The 21,934-nt window shown below is 39.4% G+C and overlaps 2 protein-coding genes across 6 annotated transcripts; one reads left to right on the top strand and one right to left on the bottom strand.

Moving 5' to 3' along the window:
• ABRAXAS1 (abraxas 1, BRCA1 A complex subunit) lies at positions 1-17,308 on the top strand. 4 transcript variants are annotated; one of them, XM_078394520.1, is made up of 9 exons: positions 1-15; positions 3,171-3,261; positions 4,692-4,728; positions 5,740-5,806; positions 6,454-6,647; positions 8,257-8,376; positions 9,951-10,035; positions 13,096-13,207; positions 15,322-17,308. In XM_078394520.1, the coding sequence occupies exons 1-9, from the start codon at positions 13-15 to the stop codon at positions 15,738-15,740; spliced, it is 1,128 nt and encodes a 375-aa protein (XP_078250646.1). In that variant the 5' UTR covers positions 1-12; the 3' UTR covers positions 15,741-17,308. The 4 variants fall into 4 exon arrangements, with proteins under 4 accessions (XP_078250646.1, XP_072858115.2, XP_020657455.3 ...); XM_020801796.3 differs by lacking the exon at positions 1-15 and adding an exon at positions 1,386-1,573; XM_020801797.3 differs by lacking the exon at positions 1-15 and adding an exon at positions 1,448-1,573 and having other exon boundaries at positions 3,175-3,261.
• Positions 16,599-21,766, bottom strand: MRPS18C (mitochondrial ribosomal protein S18C). Of its 2 annotated transcripts, XM_020801799.3 has the most exons (6): positions 21,567-21,766; positions 19,993-20,054; positions 18,452-18,535; positions 17,177-17,234; positions 16,839-16,898; positions 16,599-16,759 (listed from the first exon to the last, which is right to left on the bottom strand). In XM_020801799.3, exons 1-6 carry the CDS (start codon positions 21,664-21,666, stop codon positions 16,683-16,685), a joined length of 441 nt encoding a protein of 146 aa, XP_020657458.3. In that variant the 5' UTR covers positions 21,667-21,766; the 3' UTR covers positions 16,599-16,682. The 2 variants fall into 2 exon arrangements, with proteins under 2 accessions (XP_020657458.3, XP_078250647.1); XM_078394521.1 differs by having other exon boundaries at positions 16,599-16,898.
• Positions 21,767-21,934: the final 168 nt, after the last annotated feature.

Below are 21,934 nucleotides of genomic sequence, written 5' to 3'. Positions count from 1 at the left end.
CAGAAGAAGGGAATGGTAAACCATTTTTGAGTACAGTATTCTCTACCTAGAAAACCCTAGGAAAGGTCACCATTAGCTGGGATAGACTTGATGACAAATAATTTTACATTAACTGATATGGTTAACATATACTGGAAGACATTTTAAAGAACTTAATACAAATGTTGAGCTGTAATCCTGCTTTTTCACTTCCTTCCTTGTGTATCTTGATTTACTGATCTTTGCTCTGCCAGCTTTCACTCCTCTTTCATCTGAAATCAGCCCAGCTTTTTGTATAAATTGTTCAGCTTATAAATTGAACAGCTTGGTGAGATAAAATAAGCCCCTAAGACACCTTTGAATTTTTGAAGCTATTCTGCGTTGCCATATTCTGCCCTAATACCATGTTTCCCTAAAAATAAGACAGGATCTTATATTAATTTTTTTTCTCCAAAGAACACAATTAGGGTTTATTTTTCAGGGAATGTTTTATGTTTTTCATGTACAACCATCTGTATTTATTCAAATACAGCCATGTCATCTTCTTGTGGTTGCTGTATGTTGCATCACACCCATTTCTTTTAGAAAGATCCATAGCTCTCCGTGATCTCCATAGTCCAAGGCTTTGCTCTGATGTGTAAAGCACCATCTGATTATCTTCTGGAACTGTTTGGTTCACTCCAGCAGCAAGTATATATATTTATCATATATGTTTATTTTTTGGAATCCACCTGAATAGTATTTCTCACTCCATGCATGAGAAGACTTTACAGTGAAAAAGTCCTGCTCCTTGCCCTACTTTCACTTCACACACACTTGCAATCCCCAACACAAACACATCACAGACAACAGTTTTGGTAGGAAACCTTCTGGTTTCAGAGGCCTACAGGATAATTCTGGTTGAGAAAACTAAAATCGAGGACGGGCCAAGGTAAAGAGTCGAATTTGGAAGTGCAAATGACAAGAGGCCCCTAGCCATGTCCTTAGAAAGGCACACAAGTGCAGGCCTCAGGATTGGTGCTTGCCAACCACAGAGAAGCCGGACTTTTGGAAAGATCATTACTCTTAATAGCCGGTGGAAAAACCAACACCCAGATATTCAGATATTTTTTGGTCTGAAAGCAGGGATGGTTTGCAGCACTAAATCCCTGCTTCTCCCACCTCCTCCTGTGAGGATTGCGGGCAAATTCTGAGGGGACATGAATGAAGGCCTGAGAGGGAAGGCGAGTCCTGTCACGACCCCCAGCCGTTTGGAAAAGCAGCCCCTGCAAGGGGCGGTTCGGATTCGACTACCCACCCACCCTTCAGGCTCGCACGGCCGCCTTTCCCGGGGGGAGGCTCCCTCAGCGGCCCAGGCGGCGGCTGCCGTGCGCCCTTCGAGCGCTAGGGGAGCCCCCGGCCCGCCATTGCGGCGCCCGCCCGGCTTCCTTTCCTCCGGCGGGAGGAGCCTGGCGGGCCCCGCTGGGCCTCCGCCTTGGCCCGCCGCCGCCACCCCGTCAAGCCGGCCATGGAGGGCGAGAGCACCACGGCCCTGCTGCCGGGCTTCGTCTTCGGCGCCCTGGCTTTCCACCACCTCAGCACCGACTCGGACGCTGTACGTAAGGCTTGGTCGCGGGTAGGGCTCCCACGTGCACGCAAGACCCGTGTCCCGTTGGTCTCTGGTAGACGAAACGCGCCTCCCCCCGAAAGAAGCCGGGAGAGGGCAGTGACTTTCCCCTTTGGTTGAGTCTCTCATGGTCTCCCCTCTCCCTTCCCCCGCATTAGTCCCGGGTCGTGTTTTTAGCGTCATGGAGCGAGAGAACCCCAGAGCATGTGCAGAGGGCCTTCCTCTTTCCAGGCGGGGGAAGCCCCTCTGTCTCGCCCATCTTGGAGGCTACTTTCTACCTATAGTCTCCGTGTCAGCGCCTCTTCCTGGCTGTCCAAGTTCGCAGATAGGTTTCCAGTCGATTCCAACAACAAAAAACATTCTGCAACAGATGGATGTATTAATCACCTTCTGGTATAGCAGCAGCCACATTTCAGTAGCGGGGAAAAAATGATGGGAGAGTGATGGGTGCATTTCTTCCTACCTGTATTTTATGCCACAGACAGAATATACTATTGGCCACCACCCCACCTTCCTGTCAAAAGCATTACCTAAGAATCATCTTCCTTTAGTAAGTCAGCAAAGATTGCTCCCAGCCCTTTGAAATCTTCTTAGCGTCCAGTTAAGGGCATGGAAGAGCGGCTGGATTTGGCCTCCCACATATCAGTGGCCTCAGTTTCAGCCTTGCAACATGCTTAATGTGTTGCTAGACCAGTTCCAAATATGCTTGCATAATAACAATATAGATTTGCTTTTGTGCAAGCATAAATCTAACATCCCTAGCATTTCCACATGAGCTACGGTGCATGTTCAGTCTCTCATGCCTTCCATCTCTTCTTAATGTAACTGAATATTAAACTATGGTAGTCGTGTCTGAGCAAACCAGCTTTTAAGATTGCAAGTGCCCAATTATTTTTAATTTTAAAAACGCTTTGAGGTTCAATCTTCAAAATAAATTAATACTTGTAAAATAGCCTATGCCTCTGATGTAGAAGTAGCAGTAGGAGAGATTTCCATATGGGTGAGTAGGTAGACATAGTAATTATGATTTTCCTTATACAATTGGAAACCATGGATTATTTGGGTTTTTTAAAATATATACTGAGCAGTCACTACATCTTTCTTTTTTCCTTTTAATGAAAACCAAGTTTTTGAGAACTACCAATAGTGTGAAACCCAAAGCACGATGCTCCGGTACCACTAGAGGATTGTGTCTTTATCTGGAAAAAAATTTTTATGGCACTTCCAAAGTATGGTGACCCTGATAAGGTTTTTGATATATATAAGATTTTCTTGCCATTGTTAGAGTTTGGTAAGTTTCTGTAGCCAAGTGGAGATTTGAATCCAGATCAGTTGAGTCCTAGTCTGGCTCTTTTATCTACTATACCACACTGGCTCCTATAGAAATGATATTTTCAAAATTCAGTCTCCAACTTTTTAAATTTATTTAGTAAATGAATATTATGTCTTTCTGCAAGTTATTACTGCAATATTGTTGGATGTACTTTGTATATTTTCAGTTCCCTGTCTTCTAATCTTAAATGACCAAAGCTGAAATTGTCCGGCACCTACAATACATTGATAGGTTTGTTTTCCACTTTCAAAGGAAGGATTTCTCCTTGGAGATGTGAAGGGTGAAGCTAAAAATAGCATTACAGATTCTCAGATGGATGATGTTGAAGTTGTTTACACAATTGGTAAGTCATTCCAACACAGTTTGTCATTTTCCTAAGAAATACGAAGAATGGTTTTTCAGTGGTCCGCTTTACTAGTTTTACTGAATTACAGTGGTGCCTCAACTGACGAACATCCCGACTTACGACCAATTCGAGTTACTATCAGCTCTGGCCACAGAATTTTGCTTTGACTTGCGGCCGGAGCTTTGATTAAAATCAGAGGGGGAAAGGTGGGGAATTCAAATTGCTAATGGTTGGTGGCGAAGAAGCTGCTTCTTTGTAGCTCTTTCGCCTCAACGGTTAGAGAGTGAGTGATCGGAGGAAGCTTCAGACTGCCTGATAAGGTGCTGCTTTCTGCTTTTTAAAAATGCCTGTTCTGGGTGGGTTTTGCAGTGTGGTTTTGGGCTGGGGGGGTTATGTTTCTGTGCTGTGATGGGTCTTGCAGGGTTTGTTTGCTTTTTTGGTTCCCCACCCCCATTTCCGATGGGTCTTGCAGGGTTTGTTTGCTTTTTGGTTCCCCACCCCCATTTCCGATGGGTCTTGCAGGGTTTGTTTGCTTTTTTGCCCCCCCCCCCATTTCCGATGGGTCTTGCAGGGTTTGTTTGCTTTTTGGGTCCCCCTCCAATTTCCAATGGGTCTTGCAGGGTTTCTTTTTTCCTTCTTCAACTTCCATGTTCTTCACAGTGGTGTCTTACTTTCCAGCATAGTCAGTGCAGCAGAACGGGAAAGCACAGATGTGGACCTAGTTTAGTTCTATTTTTGGTCGTGTTCCTCGAAGAAAAAAATCTATATCTTTTGATTTTTTCCCCATCATTTCCAGAGTAGTCATTTCCCTCTCCCCCCATTCTTCTCTATATTTCAAGTTTGTTTTTGTTTTGTTCTGATTAGGCCTAAAACTCTAATTTGTGTTCTTTTTGCATCAGAGCTCTTTCATCGTGTGGATTTTTCCTTTTTAACTGTATTCAAGTAGCAATTTATGTATTGTGAACATTAAACCCACTCTTACAAAAATCAAAACAATACCCATAAAGACATTTCTCACATAGTTATGGTAAAAGTAAATAGTTTAGTTGTAGTAACTAAGTAGTTAATTAAGTAAGTGTAATGCAATAGGCGAAATCCTGTCACATAAAGTTACACCTGTGTAAATCAGATCTGGTGTCAGAAGTATTTAATTTATATAATCTGAAAGTTTCTTAACTTCCCCTTTCAAGTTCTAAAGCTCCTTGGAGCACCTGTTTGCTCTGAAGAAGGGTTTGGGAGCCTCAGTTAACACAGTATAACTTTATGCTAATAGGATTTTGCCCGGTATATAATAATGATTTATATCCAATTCCATTATTCTATGGTTCTATGATATGAATCTTTTATTTTTAAATTCTTTGAGGAAAAAAAGACAGAAGGAAGTCTGTCTCAAGCATTCAGAATAATATAATGTTGTTTCATTTCAGATATACAGAAACATATTCCATGTTATCAGCCTTTCAGGTGAGTATATTTTACTGTAAAAATAATGAAAGTTGTTTTGTATACAGTTTTATAAATTTGGAACTAACATTGCTTAAGGACTGTATATATACTAGTTCTTGAAAAGCTGAAACACTGGCTTTGATTAGTTTTAGAAGATGTAGCCATAGTCTGTGCTAGCATATCCGGCAGAAACAAAAAAAAAAAAAATAAAGATGTCAAAAATATGCCACCTTAAAGATGGAACTACTTAGCCTTAAATCCTAGCTTTGATTATGTGATTTTGGAACATGTTACCTAGCCATACAGATGGGTCTGCCTCATTTGTCTAGCTGAAATGGACAGTAAATTTCTGTTTGCACAGTCATTTCGGAATGCAAACAATGCACAATGTCACGAAAGAAAACATAACAGCACAATCCTGTATGAAATAACTTCCACAAAATTCAATGCTACTTAATCTTGTTTCTGTAACATACCATCTGAGAGTAAGCACCAGTGAATTCAGTGGTAGTCATTTCTGAATAAATACTGTATGATTTCGCACAGTTAGTCCCATGCATATTTAAGATTATCTTGTAATTTAAGCTTATTTCTTTCCCTGTTCTATTAAAATAGTGTTACAAGTCATATACCGGTACTTCCGAGTTTGCTTATAAAACAGCTATTATGCAAGAAATCTACTTTGCATCTCGTAAAAGCTATGGGAATTGGTTTATAATACTGAAATTATTGTGCTAGAGAGTCATTATTCATCTCTTTGCAGTAATGCATAAAGATGAAATCTAGTGGTGGAGCACAATATATGTCTTCTCCTTATATTCCTTCTCATCTGTTCCCATAGTTCAAAGGGGGAATCTCTGAATTCTGATTAAACTTATTAATATTATTTGTATTTTTTATATGAACAACATTATTCAGAAAAAATTACTATTTTAGATAAAGTTAGCATTTTAGGACAACACACCCTAGATAGAAATCCATTTATTTCAGTACCTCTATTGCTGTCTAATTTATCTATATCTCTTCTAGCTTTTATAATTCAGCTGGAATATTGAATCAGCCAATGCTGAAGAAAATATTATCAGGATGTAAAAAGGTATTTTACATTCAAAATTTGGCCTCTTTCCTAGATTGATTCAAGGAACTGTATGAGTATAGCCAACTATTATAATTTTATATAAAGATTTACATAATTCCCCCTCATCCTAAATAATTTTTCAAGAATTTTCAGATTAGCAGGAAAAAAATTTTTGTTTCAGCTACTAACTGAAATAGAAAATTGTGAATTTTACTAATGGTGAATTAGGGGGGCATAAACCTTTTTATATATTTATACCATACATTTAGCATATAGTTTTTAAATAAAGGTTATTAATCTTACTTAATTTGGATTTTTTGACAGTCCCAAATAGATATTTTTCAATATTGTCTTCTAACTCTAATGATTCCCCATCAAATTAACATTTCTGGATTATATACATACTTTCCCCAATAAACCTCAATTGATTGCCTAAGTAATAATTTTTAACATTGGGTTATCCCTATGCCTTATTTTCTGTGGCTATAATTCTGGCTCCATGATTTATTCATTCCAGCAGCTCATTGAATTAAATGGTATATATTCTTTAGAGTTTGTTTTTTCTTGACTCTGATTAGTAGAAGTATGATTTGGAAGAGGTGGTTAACAATACATTTATATGAAGCAAGCCACATCTAATATTCAGATTGATTTTCCTTTTCTAGACTGTGGTAGGATGGTACAAATTCAGGCGTAATACTGACCAGATCATGACGTTCAGAGAGCAACTCCTGCATAGGCATCTACAATCATATTTCTCAAATCAGGGCCTTGTTTTTCTGTTACTCACCTCCAGTGTGACATCTTCAAGTTCATCCACTTACAAACTTGAATATGCCTTGCATAAGCCACAAGAGGGGTAAGTAACGTGAGGTGCTGTGTAACTTTACTATTTCGTTCCTTAGCAATGCTGTTGACTAGAAAGGAACATAGTCAAGTAAAACAGGTAACAAAATAAGCCTACGGCCAAAATCCTGCTTAAACAGCAGGAACGGCATCATTGTCAGCAACAAATTGTTGCTCATTAAGTTCTTCCTTTTTCCAAGTTTGAGATGAAACCATAGTCCTCTTGAGACAGAAAAAGGAAATCATAGCATTTAGGCAGTGACAGAATCTGTCCAACAGAATTTCAGCCCATGTACTGAAACGGATAACTGATCGGTTTCTTCAGTTTATCTGCCTAACCCAATTGATATATAGAAAAACATTTCTGTCTTTGAAATTTGGAGTTTGTAGTGGAATTATTTCTTTCTACTGAAATGTTGCAGCCACTACCTACAACCCTCTACATCAGGAATGAGGAAAGTGCTGCCCCTCAAATATTCTTAGAATAAAACTTTCATGATCACAACCATTAACTAGGATGGATAGTGTTGCCAGGGAGTTGTAGTCCAGCATCCGGAAGTCCACTCATTCTCCATCCTGCTCTACGTAACTTATATATAGTCTTGTACAGGCTTAAGGCTGCTGAGGATCTTTGCGTTCCATCTGAAATCTAGAGATAGCTTACATGTTAGATTGAATTTTATTTTGAAGCTGTGATCTTGTAGGCCTCTATATGTGCACAGTTGACATACTGTTCAAGCTGCCATCTTAGACGTATTCGTACCTCATATCTGATGATGCTTCAGAATGTTTATCTTAAAAACCCGAGTAATTGTCTCTTGCATAGCATATGCAAATACAGGTGTTGGCCATACTTTCATGGGTTAAAAAAAAGGAACCTGATAAAACACAGGAACAACTTGGATTTTTCAGATATGGAAATAAAACAGCATTGCTAAAATTGGTCTAATATCTTTATCCTGTTCTCCTGCAACCATCGAAGTGATTGCCCAGTGCTGTCCAAAATGGCTTGTCATGAACATCAAAAAAGCTAGTTTTGGTTTGTGATCCATAAAGCTGTTCTTTCTTAAAATATTTCCCCTTGGCTTGCAGCCACACTTGCGTTAATACTATCATAGATGTTTAAAAGGAATTGTCACTTAAGGACTAAAGAAGTATTGTCGTTCTGGCTTTAGTTGTCTGTTCTTGTGCAAACAAAATACTTCGGAAAGCTTTGCATTATCTTGATTAAAATTTGTGGCTGAGCATTACTTAGTCTTAAATGACTGGCAGTGCAGTCTTATAGAAGGGGACAGAAAAACCATGATGGTTTATAAAATCCAAAACTCTGCTGGGTAATGCAAGCAGAGCAGAGGGGGGGGTGCCATCTCCCATATTTTTTATACTGGGAGAAATAGGATCGTGGCACTTTCCCCTATTCTTGTGTGGGTGGGGGAGCTGGAGGGATCCAGTAGATCGCAAGCCACCTCTGCCCTTCCTCCATTTTGCTCTCTAAACTATTGCAGCAGTAGTGGCTGCAATAAAGCTTTCTGATGGAATCGGCATTGTCACATGTTGATAAACCATCTAATAAAACTTCCCATAGTATTTGTATCAATTCTTTCATTTCTGCTTCTGTAAAGTCTATTTCAGAAAGTTCCACTTGTTGTGGCCAACCTAGGAATGGCAGAGCAGCAAAGTTACAGAACAGTATCTGGTTCTTGTACTTCTACTGGTGTTTGTAGAGCAATTGCAAAACACAGGTAGGAAGAGAAGATTTTCATATTTTGTATGGCATTTCCAGTAGCTCTGTGAACAATCTTGTCTTTTATGGTTCATTCGGAATCAGAACTTAAATGTTGAAATATATTCATACTCTCCAATAAAAGTTCTATTCAACATTCCAGCTATACATTACTTCAGGAATAAATGATTTGAGGCTCAAATTCACCATAATCTCTCAGTTTTTGTTATACCTAACACTAAGTCCTTTATTTAGGTACAGTAGGATGCCCATATCCACTGGGATTAGTTCCAAACTCACTTCCCCCCCCCCCCATGGATACTGAAAACTGCAGATAATAGTGAATGCTATATTGCACGGAAAAAGGAAAAATAATTTCTTGCATGCATTACCACAATTGGCCACTAGAGAGTTCCAGGAACCATGCTACGTATTATTCACTAACAGATACCATATTTTTCCATGTATACAACCCCCCAATGTATACGAGGACCCCCTGATTTTGTCCCTTGGCGGAGGAGCAGTCAATGGGCAGCCGCGAGGGGTGGCTCCGTCTCCTCCTGCTGCTGCCTCTGCCGCCAGATCACATCACCACCTTGTCCCCTGCCTGAAGGGAGCCTGCGAGTGGTGCTGGACGAGGCAATCCGGTGGGAGGAGGAGGAGGAGGCAGCAAAGGAGCAGCTGCACTCAGCCACCTCTCGCTACTGCCGCAGCTGCCAGATCACCTCCTCCAGCCACTCGCGAGCTCCCTTCGGGCAGGGGACAAGGTGGCAACGTGAGCTGGAGGTAAGCCCTGACGGAAGGAGGTGGTGATCGGACAGCGGTGGCAGCAGTCAGTGGGCAGCTGCGAGAGGCGGCCAAGCGTGACTGCTCCTTTGCTTCCGCCTACTTCCATGTACAAAATGACCCTCAATTTTTCCTCTAATGATTTAGGAAAAAGCGTCATTTCATACACATAGCAGTCTCTGGCTCCCTCTAGTGACCGGTTCTGGTTATATACATGTGAAAATAGTTTTTTCTGGATTTTTTAAAATATATTTGCAGAACATGGATAAGTGAAACACAGACACTGATCCCGCGGAATCTGCTGTATTAGATTTGTACCATGCAGTCCTAAAAATTAGGACTTAATTGTGCTTTTGAATGTTATTTTTGTAAATATTTTTCTATACTTGTGAACCTCAGCATACTTAGGGTGCCAGTATTGCTTTCTTAAAGGTCTTGTGCTAACTCCATTTCTGAAATGCTGTTCAGTACTGGAAGGAGCAATTAAAATATTAAAGTCCAATATGGGAAAAGAAGAAGATATGCATATGCACATTTTAAAAAAACATTTAAACACTTTGGTGTTTAAAACTGGAGTGTGTTTTGCCTGATTACCTTTACATGGCAATATCCTAAGGAGCAATTTTTGTAAGGTAGCAGTGCTTAAGGTAAGGTCTGCTGTGTATATCAGTAATTTTGATATCAAATGTATGTAAACATCCATATGTAGAGTAACATAGAGTAGTGAAATTTAGATACTTCAAAATCTACTTTACTAAAAGTTATGGGTGCAAATAGTAAATTCTAGGTTTCTTTTTGTATGTAAAGGTCAGAATTTTTTAAAGAAGATGGGACTCTAAAAGAGGTTCATAAGATTAATGAAATGTATGCTACTTTGCAGGAAGAACTGAAGGTAAGTTATGCGTTTTTGGATGACATTTACCAGGTAACGTAAAGCTTTTCACGTATATTTGGCAGCACTGTTAAAAAAATAAAAGTTCTGGCAAAGTGTCTTGACGTTGGGTGGCGTAAGTTAGAGAAGAGCGAGCACCACTTACTTGCGGCCCCTTCAGATGTAGCAATATGCCTCCAAGAAATACAGTGGTGCCTCGCACAACGAGTGCCTCACACAACGATGAATTCACACAACGATGCCTTTTTCTGTCAAATTTGCTGCCTCACACAGCGATGTTTCCTATGGGGGATTTTCACACAACGATCTCCCTTTTCGCTCCTGTAAAAGTGTCTTACAATGTTTGGAGGCTGTTTTAAATGATTGCAGTGGCTAGTCCACCTCCTGAAACCTATGCAAACTGATTTTGGTGTTGTTCTGACACTTCGTTAATTTATGATGATTTTTTGTTTTTTCCATTGGAAACCATTAGACAGACCATCCAATGGTTTCCTATGGAGAAAAAACAAAAAATCATCATAAATTAACAAAGTGTCAGAACAACACCAAAATCAGTTTGCATAGGTTTCAGGAGGTGGGCTAACCATTGCAATCATTTAAAACAGCGTCCAAACATTGTAAGACACTTTTACAGGAGCGAAAAAGGACTTCGCAAAGACATTGAAATGTATTGAGTCGGCTTCAATACATTCCAATATAGGAAACATTGTTTCACTCAACGATGTTTCCTATGGGGATTTTCACTGAACGATGGCAATCCATTCCAATTGGAACGGATTAACCGGTTTTCAATGCATTCCTATGTGAAATGGTGTTTCACAGAACGATGTTTCACACAACGTTGATTTTTTTGGAACCAATTAACATCGTTGTGTGAGGCACCACTGTACAATGATGAATGTTATTTGAGAAAGCCACTCCTCTAATTGTAAGAAAACAGAAATCTTATAGCACCTTTAAGACTAACTAGTTTTTATGTTTTCTTAAGCTTTTGTGTGTCCAAGCACCCTCCTTCAGATGAATAGCTGTGTCTCTGGGAGGAGTCTGAAATTGTTAGCAAAGTGAACCAACAATACTGCCTATTGGTCTGGGATGAAAAAAGTCTTTGACAGTTGGCAGTGATTGATTCGGTTGTAATGGTGGTGATTAATGTGACAGGGTAACAAAGGCCCCTTGTTAAAGATCTTCATCCAGGATCAACACACCTTCTCTGTCAGTAGTTTTTAATTCCCTCCAAAAACACAAACACTCCATTTGTCTGAATAAGTGTGATTCAATGCACAATAGTTTATTAAAATAAAAACAAGCTGATCATAGAGGTGCTACAAATCCTCTGGTTTCTCCTGTACAACTAACATAGCTAGTGGCTAGAGTTGTTGTTGTTGTTCAGTCGTTAAGCCGTGTCCGACTCTTTGTGACCCCATGGACCAGAGCATGCCAGGCCCTCCTGTCTTCCACTGCCTCCCAGATTTGGGTCAAATTCATGTTGGTCGCTTCCATGACACTGTCCAACCATCTCGTCCTCTGTCGTCCCCTTCTCCTCTTGCCTCCACGTTTTCCCAACATCAGGGTTTTTTCCAGGGAGTCTTCTCTTCTCATAAGATGGCCAAAGTAGTGGAGCCTCAGCTTCAATAGAGTACCTTCTTCTAATTATAGAATTGTTCAGAGAGAAACCATAATCCAGGATAGCTTTACTTTCAGAGGGTCACCTACAAGCAAGTTCTTTCTCATTTCTGCAGACATAACTACATAGCTATTATTTAGAACATGTGTACTTCCAGAGTTGATAGCAAACATGCAGCAACTGAGGAGAATCTCAAGTACTGGACTCTGTTTCAGAGAGGGTTCTTGGGGCCGCATTCCAGTGGCAGTGGGTCCAAAAGCAAAACGGTGGTGCCAAAACACCAGCCTATTTTTGTTTAAAGCTCTAACTGTCGATAACTAAACCACAGTGTAAGTATTTCAGTCATTTAGAATGGTGTAAAAAATGTGAAAAGCCAACCAAAAGTAGTGTCATTAAAGAGTATGTAGTTGTGGGCCTCCAGCGAATGCTGTGGAGACAGATTGAGACCTTCCAGGGCCTGAGGTTCTTAGTGCTATCACAAAAAAATGCCTCAACCTGTGTTCCTTGATCTAGCTAGGGAGTAAACAGAAACAATTGTGGAATCAATGTGTAGATGGCTGACTGGTTTTACTTCACTCCCAGCTCAAGTGAGAAGAACATTTGTATTTCTCAGATGTATCCCATGTTTATATGGTTATGAGTTACAGCATGTAGTTGATGTGTACACAGTTCTTGAAATACAAGTAAAACCCATTACAGGTAGAGATGTAGAGTACATCAGCAGCTAGTCAGATTTAGCAATAAAGCTGTTTTCTGGCAATTGTATACAGTGGACCCTCTACTTACAGAATTAATCCGTATTGGAACGGTGGCTGCAGGTCGAAAAGTCTGTAGGTCGAGTCTCCATTGACCTACAATGCATTGAAAACCAATTAATTCGTAACTGGCCATTTTTATTCCATTTTGTTTTTTTTTTCCTGGTCGATTCTCCGGCTGCAAGTTGAACCTAAATTTTGCAGCCAGAGAAGTCTGTAACTCGAAAAGTCTGTAAGTGGAGCCATCTGTAAGTCGAGGGTCCACTGTACCAGTTTGGCAGCTGAACTGATCAGAACAGATTTAAGAGTGTGTGCAATATTGGCTGCCTAAGAGTGGTCACAACAGCCAGATAGGCGGGATACAAATAGAAGAAATAAATAAATAAATGAGATTTTTAAATGGCTTGTTGTACTTACTGCTTTGAAAATGTATTTTGGTGCTGCTTATATGTGTTTTTTAATTATGGTGTTTGATACTTTTTAGAATTTGTATATTTACTGTTGTTAGCTTTTAATATTGTCTTTCAGTAATCTGCCTTGGGTCCTTTTAAGGAGAAAAATAGTAAGAAGAAAAATAATTCAAATAAATTATCATTACACTTCTAAACTATCCACTAACCAGAGTTCCTTGGGCATTTGAGTGTAATGATGCAGTGACGTGTCCATTTTCTTTTCTTCTAGAATTTATGCAGTAAAGTAGTGGATAGTGAGAGATCAGTAGAAACCCTATTGGCAGATGTAAATCAACTGAGACAAAGAGTAAGAATCAAGAACGAACGGAAGCAAATTGCTGGTAATGTAAACAGTTTATATGCGAGAACTATGGTTTTAAAAATCCTTACTTTGTAGTAAATGTATAGCATACCCAAGATTAGACATTTATTGGTACCACTCAGAGACCCCTAATCGGTTGTTTCTGTTTTATGCTTTCACTTAGTTTTGTTTTTATATTTGTTGATGCTGCAATATAGACATTTCAGAAAAGCTTATTATAAAACCTTATTATCACTTCTTTTCTGAATATTTAGCTGGTAAGGCTACATGGCAAGAACCTGTGCCAACTTACACTTATTTATATGAGACTGGTGGGACCAACTTCACGGGTAGAGAAGCGCACATTGTACAGGTGGACCTCAAGTTTTGAAGGCAAGCTCTGGTTCCCAGGTTATCAAAGCTTCAGTATTCCCACTCAGTGGGCTGGAGACCAGTTTTGCGATGGGAAGAAAGTGTTGGAGTGTCCCCCTCCCCCTCATCCTGTTATCCTTGTCTACAATAGCTTGCCAAGCAGATGTGTGGCAGACTGACCAGAGAGCAATTTGGTGGGAAGCAACAGCATACTAAATTATGCTCTGGATAGCATCAAGCACATAGTTTGGTGGGCAGGTGCTGATTATTGATTCCCGTAAAACACCTATTTGGTGGACCAGTCAGATTGCCATCAGGGAGTGTTATCCTCCCTGTTTAACTCACACATCTCCACCTTCCAGCTTATTCGTGGCAAAAAAAAAAACCCTAAACAAACAAATCTTAAGCTGTGTCCAAGTAATTTCCAATATCTGTTCTATGGTTTTACATTTTCCCTTTGATTCCAGCCAGGATGCATCACTGGATTACCGCTGGTATTGATTTGCATCTCCATAGGTTCAGTTGCCACTAGGCATAGCTGCTTTTTTGGGGGGGCTCCAGATCCCAGAATCCTCCATTCTGAGAGTTCCATTTGCCACACCTACCGTAAATTGTGTACCTGTGAAGAAAAGCTGCACTGGAAGGTTTCATGGCCTAGGACAGGCAGAGCTGAGCGCCTTTCAGCCCAGCACATTTTGGTGTGAGTCCAGCAGGTGAAACTCCCAGAACAGAGAATTCTGGGATTTAATGTCCAAAACTGAGCGGGTATGTGACTAGTTGCCACTTATTCCTGCAGATGAATCAACCACTAGGAGTTTTTCATATTTAATACTCTAATAATACTAACAGTTTTGTGCCATCAAGTCTGTTCTGACTTATGACCAGCTTTTTCAGGGTTTTCTAGGTATCCTCAGAAGTGGTTTAGCATTCCTTTCTTCTTGGGACGCTCTAGGATCCTGTAGCTTGTCCAAGATATTTCTTAAAGGAGGCAGATTAGGAAATTAAATTCCTGAAACCTGGTTCTGCAGTCAGTTGTTCCCAATCTATCCCCTGCTTAAATTTTACAGAGGTATTGATAGGTACTTGCTTTTCTGACAAATGCAAAGGGAGTGTAGGTGATGCACTGGTTTTCCACATAATGGTATGCCAGCATTTCCCATTTTGCACATGGGTTGCTATATGCCTGTATGGCATGGTCTGCCCTACTTTTGTGACAGTCCTTTGTGACTGTGGTTAGAAAAATAAAACACCTTAATTTCAATTAGAAATTTTCAGGCTATTCTTTTATGCATACCACAAAATGAGTTTTCAGAAACTCTAACCAGGCAATAAACTTAAGAAGCCAGACACCTGGATTATTTTTCTGGTCTATTTAAGTAGTTCTTCCTCCTGGTTATCTAGGGCACTGGTTCTTAACCTTGGGTTACTCAAGAGTTTTGGACTGCAACTCCCAGAAGCCTTCACCACCAGCTGTCCTGACTGGGGTTTCTGGGAGTTGCAGTTCAGAAGCATCCGAGTAACAAACGTTAAGAACCACTGATCTAGGGGGAGCATACAAAAACAAAATTTTGGATGGACCCACTCTTGCACACAGATTTAGTGCTAGACTAAGTTTAGCAATACATTCAAGCCAGCCTATTGAAGTGGTGTTCAGCAATATGTAGTGTTGGTTTTGTTTGTTTGTTGTTGTTGTTTTTGTTATTTATTGTGAGTTGGCATTTTTCAGTCTACCATAGCATTGGTGTCAATATCCTCTCCTCTGTCATTTTTGTGCTGTTTCAGGAAGGAATAAAAGTCATTCAGAGGAGCCAGAAGAGAATATATTTCTTTGTCAAGCTTTGCAAAACCTTTTCCCAAACTCTGGACTACAAACAAGCATTGTTACTCTAAAAGGAAGGCAGATTTCTAAGCAGTGTTGTAACATCAACCACAACATCGAAGTAACAGATCAGTTAACCTTAATGCTCAAGGAAATCAGTTTTCCTGAAGCAAAAACAAAGCAAGTAATTAAGCGAAAAGCTACGGTGAGTACAGGTGGACCAAAGCCATGCAAAAGGCTACGATCGTTCCGACTGCGTCGAAAGCTCTTCCGAGAAGATGAAGAGGACAGTGATCAAGAAACAAATGTTATGAGTAACCCCAAAGTAGATGAGGATGTACCAGGGGAGCCAGATGAAAGCCCAATGTCTTCTACTATCTGACCTTTTCTAGACAGATAAAAGATTTCCTCTATCCTGAGCAACTACTGCCTGTGTAATTTTCATTCTACATTAATACACGGTGTCTTGACAAATCCTTAAGATACAAAAGTGCACTGATCAAGATACAGAATAAAGTAGTTCAGAGCTCTTCCCCATCAAATTCTGCCTTGCTTATCTTCTCAGGGATTATCACTAGTGGAAGGTAACAGCACACAAACATACTAAGTGCTTGTGTTTGTAAGTGCTGGAATGAGAATATAACACAATGGCTAAAATCCTGTTTGTAGCAAAACAAACATTTGACTTTCTGGCCATTCCTTCCTGGTAGAACCACTGTTGTCACAACTGTCAGGGGTTCATGCTGGGTTAGTGCATGCACAAGCTCCTCAGAATTTCAGCAACAGTTATTTACCAGGGAGAAATGACCTGGAAACTAACGCTTAAATATTACAAACAAGATTTGAGCCTATGTCTTGCCTTCCAAGTGAAGTGGTAGCATTAGCAATTTAAGTGATACAGAAAGAAGATTCTGTTCAGATTATCATTTTATACCATATATTGTTTTTGTAATGCAATTATGTAGATGAACCAAGATTAGTAGCTAAGACTACATCATGATGAGCATAGTGAAAACCTAGTTTCAAGCAAAGATATAACAGCATGTTCTCTGTCATTCATGAAACAGCTGTGATTGGCTAATACCTACTGTGACTTGAACAAACCAATATAGTTTAAAAAGAAAACAACCTGATGCTTTCTAGGTTTGTGTCACTCGTTTAATCAGGCTGCATACCTTTTTAAAAGGACAAGTACTCAAAAATTTTCACTGCATTCTTTGTACATGAGGAAATAGGCTCATTGAGGTTTGTGGCTTGTTTATTAAGATTCTCCAAGCAATAATTACATATTATACAAACAGTTTTTATGCACAATACATACAATTCATTGTGGGTATTTAATATTGCATATTTTGGGGTCACTGCGGAACGTAGGGTGCTTATATGTTACTGGCATTAAACCTGCAATATAATAAATAAGATGTTTTAAAAACAAAACCTATTTTTTTAAAAATTGAACTTTTACATATCTCAAACTTACCCATACATCGGGATCTTTTAATAGCTTTTGAGATTGCCAGTTGTTTCTTTCCACATAAACCTGTCAAACCAAACAACCATTCTAAAAGCCACTTCCAACCATTTAAAAGGCTCAATTTATCCATTAATTTGAATTAAGCATTTAAGGTACTGGGGGGGAACACTCAAAATATTACGAAGTTTTTTCTCCACTTCAGTTTTAGAAAACATGTTATCTAAGCTAACATAATAAAATGCCCAACAGTTTCTGGCTGGCTGTTTACATTGTTTAAAATTAAAAGAGGTGAAAGGTATTAGCACTGGATGTAAGAGTTGACATAATGTTACGTTTTTTATTACCTGTTATGTGTCTACCAAGCAGACGACCAGTATATGGAGAAATAAACTGTGATAAAAGCTGTTGGAGAAACGAGATGTTTAATTCTTAAAAATTAGTAAATGTTATCAGTAAATATTACTATTTTACACATATTTCATGTCCGTGTATGTTTATAGTTCTCTTAAATAACATTAACAGTGTTTTCTTTAAAGCAAATAAGCAATAACATAAATTAAATATTTTTAAATCCAGAAATTTTCTGATCTTTATGGGTGAAGATTTGCAAAGTGAAAATCTTAAAGGTTTTGAAAAGTTAATTTGAGTAGGGGGCTGGGAGCAATTTGTTGCAAAAAGTATGAAAGTAAAGGCCAACTTCAGATATGTATGAACAAGCAGGGGGGAAACTTCAATACCAAAGATTTTCTTTTTATTGTTCTGTGAAGTCTTGGCACATTTCAGCCCCATATTACTTTTAGGGTCTTCCTCAGGGCTACAAGGGAACATTAGAATAGATTTGAAACTCTAACTAAAGATAATTGAACTTCATTAAAATACAATTAAATTATACCATGCAACTTAAAAGCAGGCTTTGAAGGAGTTTCAGAAACAAATACCTATAATCCCACCAAAATCAAACACTGAAGAATCAAAGTTACACTATTTTATAGTGAGAAGCACAGATGTCACTGCTATTGCCCTAGCCAAGAGCTTTATGAAATGTCTCTAAACAAAAGTCCTATACTAAATTTGTTGTAAACTCAAGAAACAGATCCAGGAAGTATCACAGAAATAAAATCCTGTGCTGGATTTCAACCGTATTAAAAAAGAGGAAGGAAGTCAATGTCCTCATTTAGTCCTTGAGGAATTAAGCATTTTAAATCTATGAATCCATGTCATCTCTTTTTTCATTGCTGTTATATACCATATTAACTTATCATCTGATGTTCTATACCTCTTTCTCAAAATTATGCACTACTGGGGTATCCACTTTCTCTTTTCAATTCTCCATTTTTTCCCTAAAAGTGGACCGCAGTGTTTATTAATGTAATTTTTTTTAACAGAGGCACTTAATGATACTGTTCCTGCATATGGAAAAATGTCATCGGGCGTATTTCTTCAGTTGTCAGCATCTCTGAACTATATTAATCTGGAAATGTGCTTTGTTGTAAACATCACATCTGTAATTAGTAGGAAGCTGAGAAACTGCAACAGTGAGGTGTTATCAATATCTCAGACTTTGTTTCATTCAGTTTTTCAAAATACAGAAAGGCACATTAAAGTACACATGAACTTACCTGTATATTCTTGTAGTCAACTGTTACCCCACACAAAATGCACTTTTTCAGAGGTTCCTTATAGGGATCTTCCATTTCTACAGGCTGAAATAGAAACAGTTTGAGCCACAGCTTCAACTCCTGTTTCTAATTCTCTGTAAGATACAAAACTTCCACTGTGTAGACTCTGTACCACAAGCCATGTCTGTTTTGTTGGAACAACTAACAAATGTGGTTTCTAGCTAGGACTTAAGCCTCTTTGCAAAGCAGCACTTAGTCCTAAAACGAACCGTGCTTTTTCTTTTTTCATTATTATTAAACAAATCAAGACACATGCATAAACAGTTCATTTTAACAATGCACAAATAGAAGCCATCTTCTATAAAAACAACAGTATTGTGGAGCTTTTAAAACTATCCATTTTTATTTGGTTTATATTTGTGTGGACTTCAGACATGTGAAGCAAAATTGAAAATCCCAAACCTGTATATCCTTCAAGAAGCCACAGGCCTTGTTTCTACTGCAAGTACTACTACTCCACCCCTGGAGAAATCTTCAGTAAATTTTTCCACTGCATCCTTTCACAACTGCATCTAAATCTATTACATTTTCTCATCCCTGTATATTATCTTCATATTTCCAATAACTCCTGTTATACATTTTATGTATAGAACTTCATTCCACTATTCACTATGGTCTCAATACACATCTACATTAAAAATTGAATAAAAATAATTGTTCCTCAATGTCAGATTCAACTATTTCACTCTGATATATAAGCTAATAATTGGTCAAGATATGATGGAAAGCAACTGCTTTCATCAGACATTGAAGCTAATCAATGCTGGTAGCAAAGACTAGTCTACAGTCCTTTGCCCTCCAGTATGCTCCAAGCAGTAATACGTTAAGTCTTGCCCTCTCAATAAGCCTTTTAGGGACACTATGCTGAACAGCAATGACTGGTTCAAGATACAGTAACTCATTGAATTAAATCAGGGACCTGAGGAGCAGTTGTCACTCAAGTACAATACTATACCTTAATTTGTCATGGTATATCAGATCTGTAATGCAAACCACCATACTGTCATTTCCTTTTTAATCACAACTGCTGCTCTAGGCACAGTTATGATCCCCAAGATCTCCCAAAGACCCCTTCCTTTCTCTTTCCATGAGTTTAAAGACTTCGTAAAATGTAACGAGTTAGATACTGGATATGCCTTCCCCTATGAGCAAACCTTCATTCATGGAAAATTCCTTCAACTGATTGTTAGCCCCAGTGCCATTACTAATCTGATACATAGGGGTTTAAGGAGTTGTTGTGTGGAGGTTCATGCCCACCACCCTATTTGCACTTGTTCAACAAGTATCTAACTCAGTGTTTGGAAAAGTCATTATCTTCTCTGGTGCTTCTAAACCATTTTCCAACCTACTTCTTACTTTCTTATTCTGCCAAATAACCCAGCTATTTCTTACAACCCTAATGTTTTTCAGAGTTATATAAACAAAGAACGCATAAGATTCAAAAGTACACTTACTTATATGATGGTTACAAAATATCTTACCATATCAGCCTGACTGGGAACTTGTTCAGTTTGCAAACAATACTTCCGATTCTGTAATATAACTGAAAAGAAACACAACCTTGTTAAAATAAACAAGATTAAGACCATAAACGAAGCAGCAGAAAATGGTTATCATTGGTTTCCATGGGTCAGTCTTTCTTCGTTTTCATTAGGAAAGGTTGAAGGCAACAGGAAAAGATGAAGGCTAAATACAAGATGGATTGACTCTCTTGTAAAACTGAAGGCAAGAGCCTTCAATTTACAAAAGCTGAGCAGCACAGTTCAGGACAAACCATTATGGAGATCACTCTTTCATGGGGTCACCATGAGTTGGAGGCAACTTGACAGCACATATCAAGATAATGGACAAACAACAAATAATGTTAGCAAAAACACTTAACATTAATTACATTGTTAAATACAAGAGCAATTTGTCACAGGCAACATGAAATAGTTATAGCTTGCTATATGTTAGTAGATGCCTAGCTTGAGCTGCTATTATTTTGAAGATAGATCAAGAATGCACTTACTGTGCAGAATTACGTACAGTTTCCAAAGATAAATCATGCTGAATATATATGCCAGGCCAGACAAGTATGCCAAACCACAGTTAGGATTCAGAACACTGAGAAAAACCATTTTGACTGCTCTTGGTTGCCAGTATAGCAAAAACAGCAGCAGCCTCTAATACTTGTTAAATCCAGCTGCAATGTTAGTTTAAATATTCCACTTCTTCTGCCCCTAAGATTGGGCGGGGGAGGGGGGGAGAAACCAATTTCACCTCCCTTTGGGACAGCAAAGTAAAAACTCCAAATACCTTGCTATTCAAATATGCCATCATGTTGCACCTGACTTTAAATGACTCTAATAGGATTTTCAAGAAAAAAAAACAGGAAACAGCCATATGGTCTTTCACAATACACAAACACAACAGTAGACAATACCTTTTTTAATAATGATTGTGCCATCAAGTGAATCCTGACCTACGGCAACCCTTTTCAGGTTTCTCCAGAGAGAGATACTCTGAAGTGGTTTATCCTTCCCTCCTAGATGTATCCTGGGACTGTGCAGCTTGCCCAAGGCCACACAGACTGGATATGTTCGCAGGAGACATCATGAGAAATCAAACTCCCAACCACAGCCAAATACCTAAACTATTAGCAAACAACAAGCTTTCGAAGATAAAAGGTCCACTTCTTCAGGTTTATGTACCAATATTTGGTGGATAGTGCACAAAACCAAAAAATAAATACTTTTTTCAAGGGACGTGAGATACAGTATTCAAGAGGTGGTTTACCACTGGCACCTCCCAGTGATTTTCCATGGCCAAGCAGGAGTGTGAAAATAAGTCGTAATCCAGCACTCTACACGATGCATCCGATGATGTAACTTCAGCAGCAGCTCCAAAAGCCTTGAATAAATGGGCGAAACTTCTTCTTTCGTTGCGTTAATTTGCACTAAAATGCCGCACCGTTTGACTGCCTTTCCTCTCAGATGCCTACCCAGGACCCACTTCCTAGCTGCACAGTCCATCAAAGACAAGCGGAAAAGACAAAAACCTGCCCTCTCCTTACCTAGACCAGAAGCCCACGAACCCTTCCTTAATCCGGCGAAGACAGAGGAAGACCTCCCTGAATCTTTCGCCGTCCCAACCAAGCGAACCAAGGCCGCCATCTTGTTCCCACGCCTTTAAGCTTCCGCTCCGAGCACGGCCGCGAAATCGATTCCCCCTCACAACACTTCCGTTTCCGCGTGCCATGTTTCCGGCGCATGCGCTCTGGCGGAAGGAAAAAGGAAGGCCGACGTTCCCCCCCCCTCGCGCGCTGTCAACCACCTTCGAGGATCAATCGCCGCCTTGCGCGAGGTCACGTGCGGCGCGTCTCTTTCGCGACACCCTTTCCCTTCCCGTTTCTGTGCTTTCTCGTCTCGCGAGACCCTAAGG

This window comes from Pogona vitticeps, chromosome 5 (assembly GCF_051106095.1).
Source record: "Pogona vitticeps strain Pit_001003342236 chromosome 5, PviZW2.1, whole genome shotgun sequence".
Classification (NCBI taxonomy): Eukaryota; Metazoa; Chordata; class Lepidosauria; order Squamata; family Agamidae; genus Pogona; species Pogona vitticeps.
The sequence above is the reverse complement of the archived record's forward strand: the minus strand, read 5'-3'. Positions and strand labels throughout refer to the sequence as shown.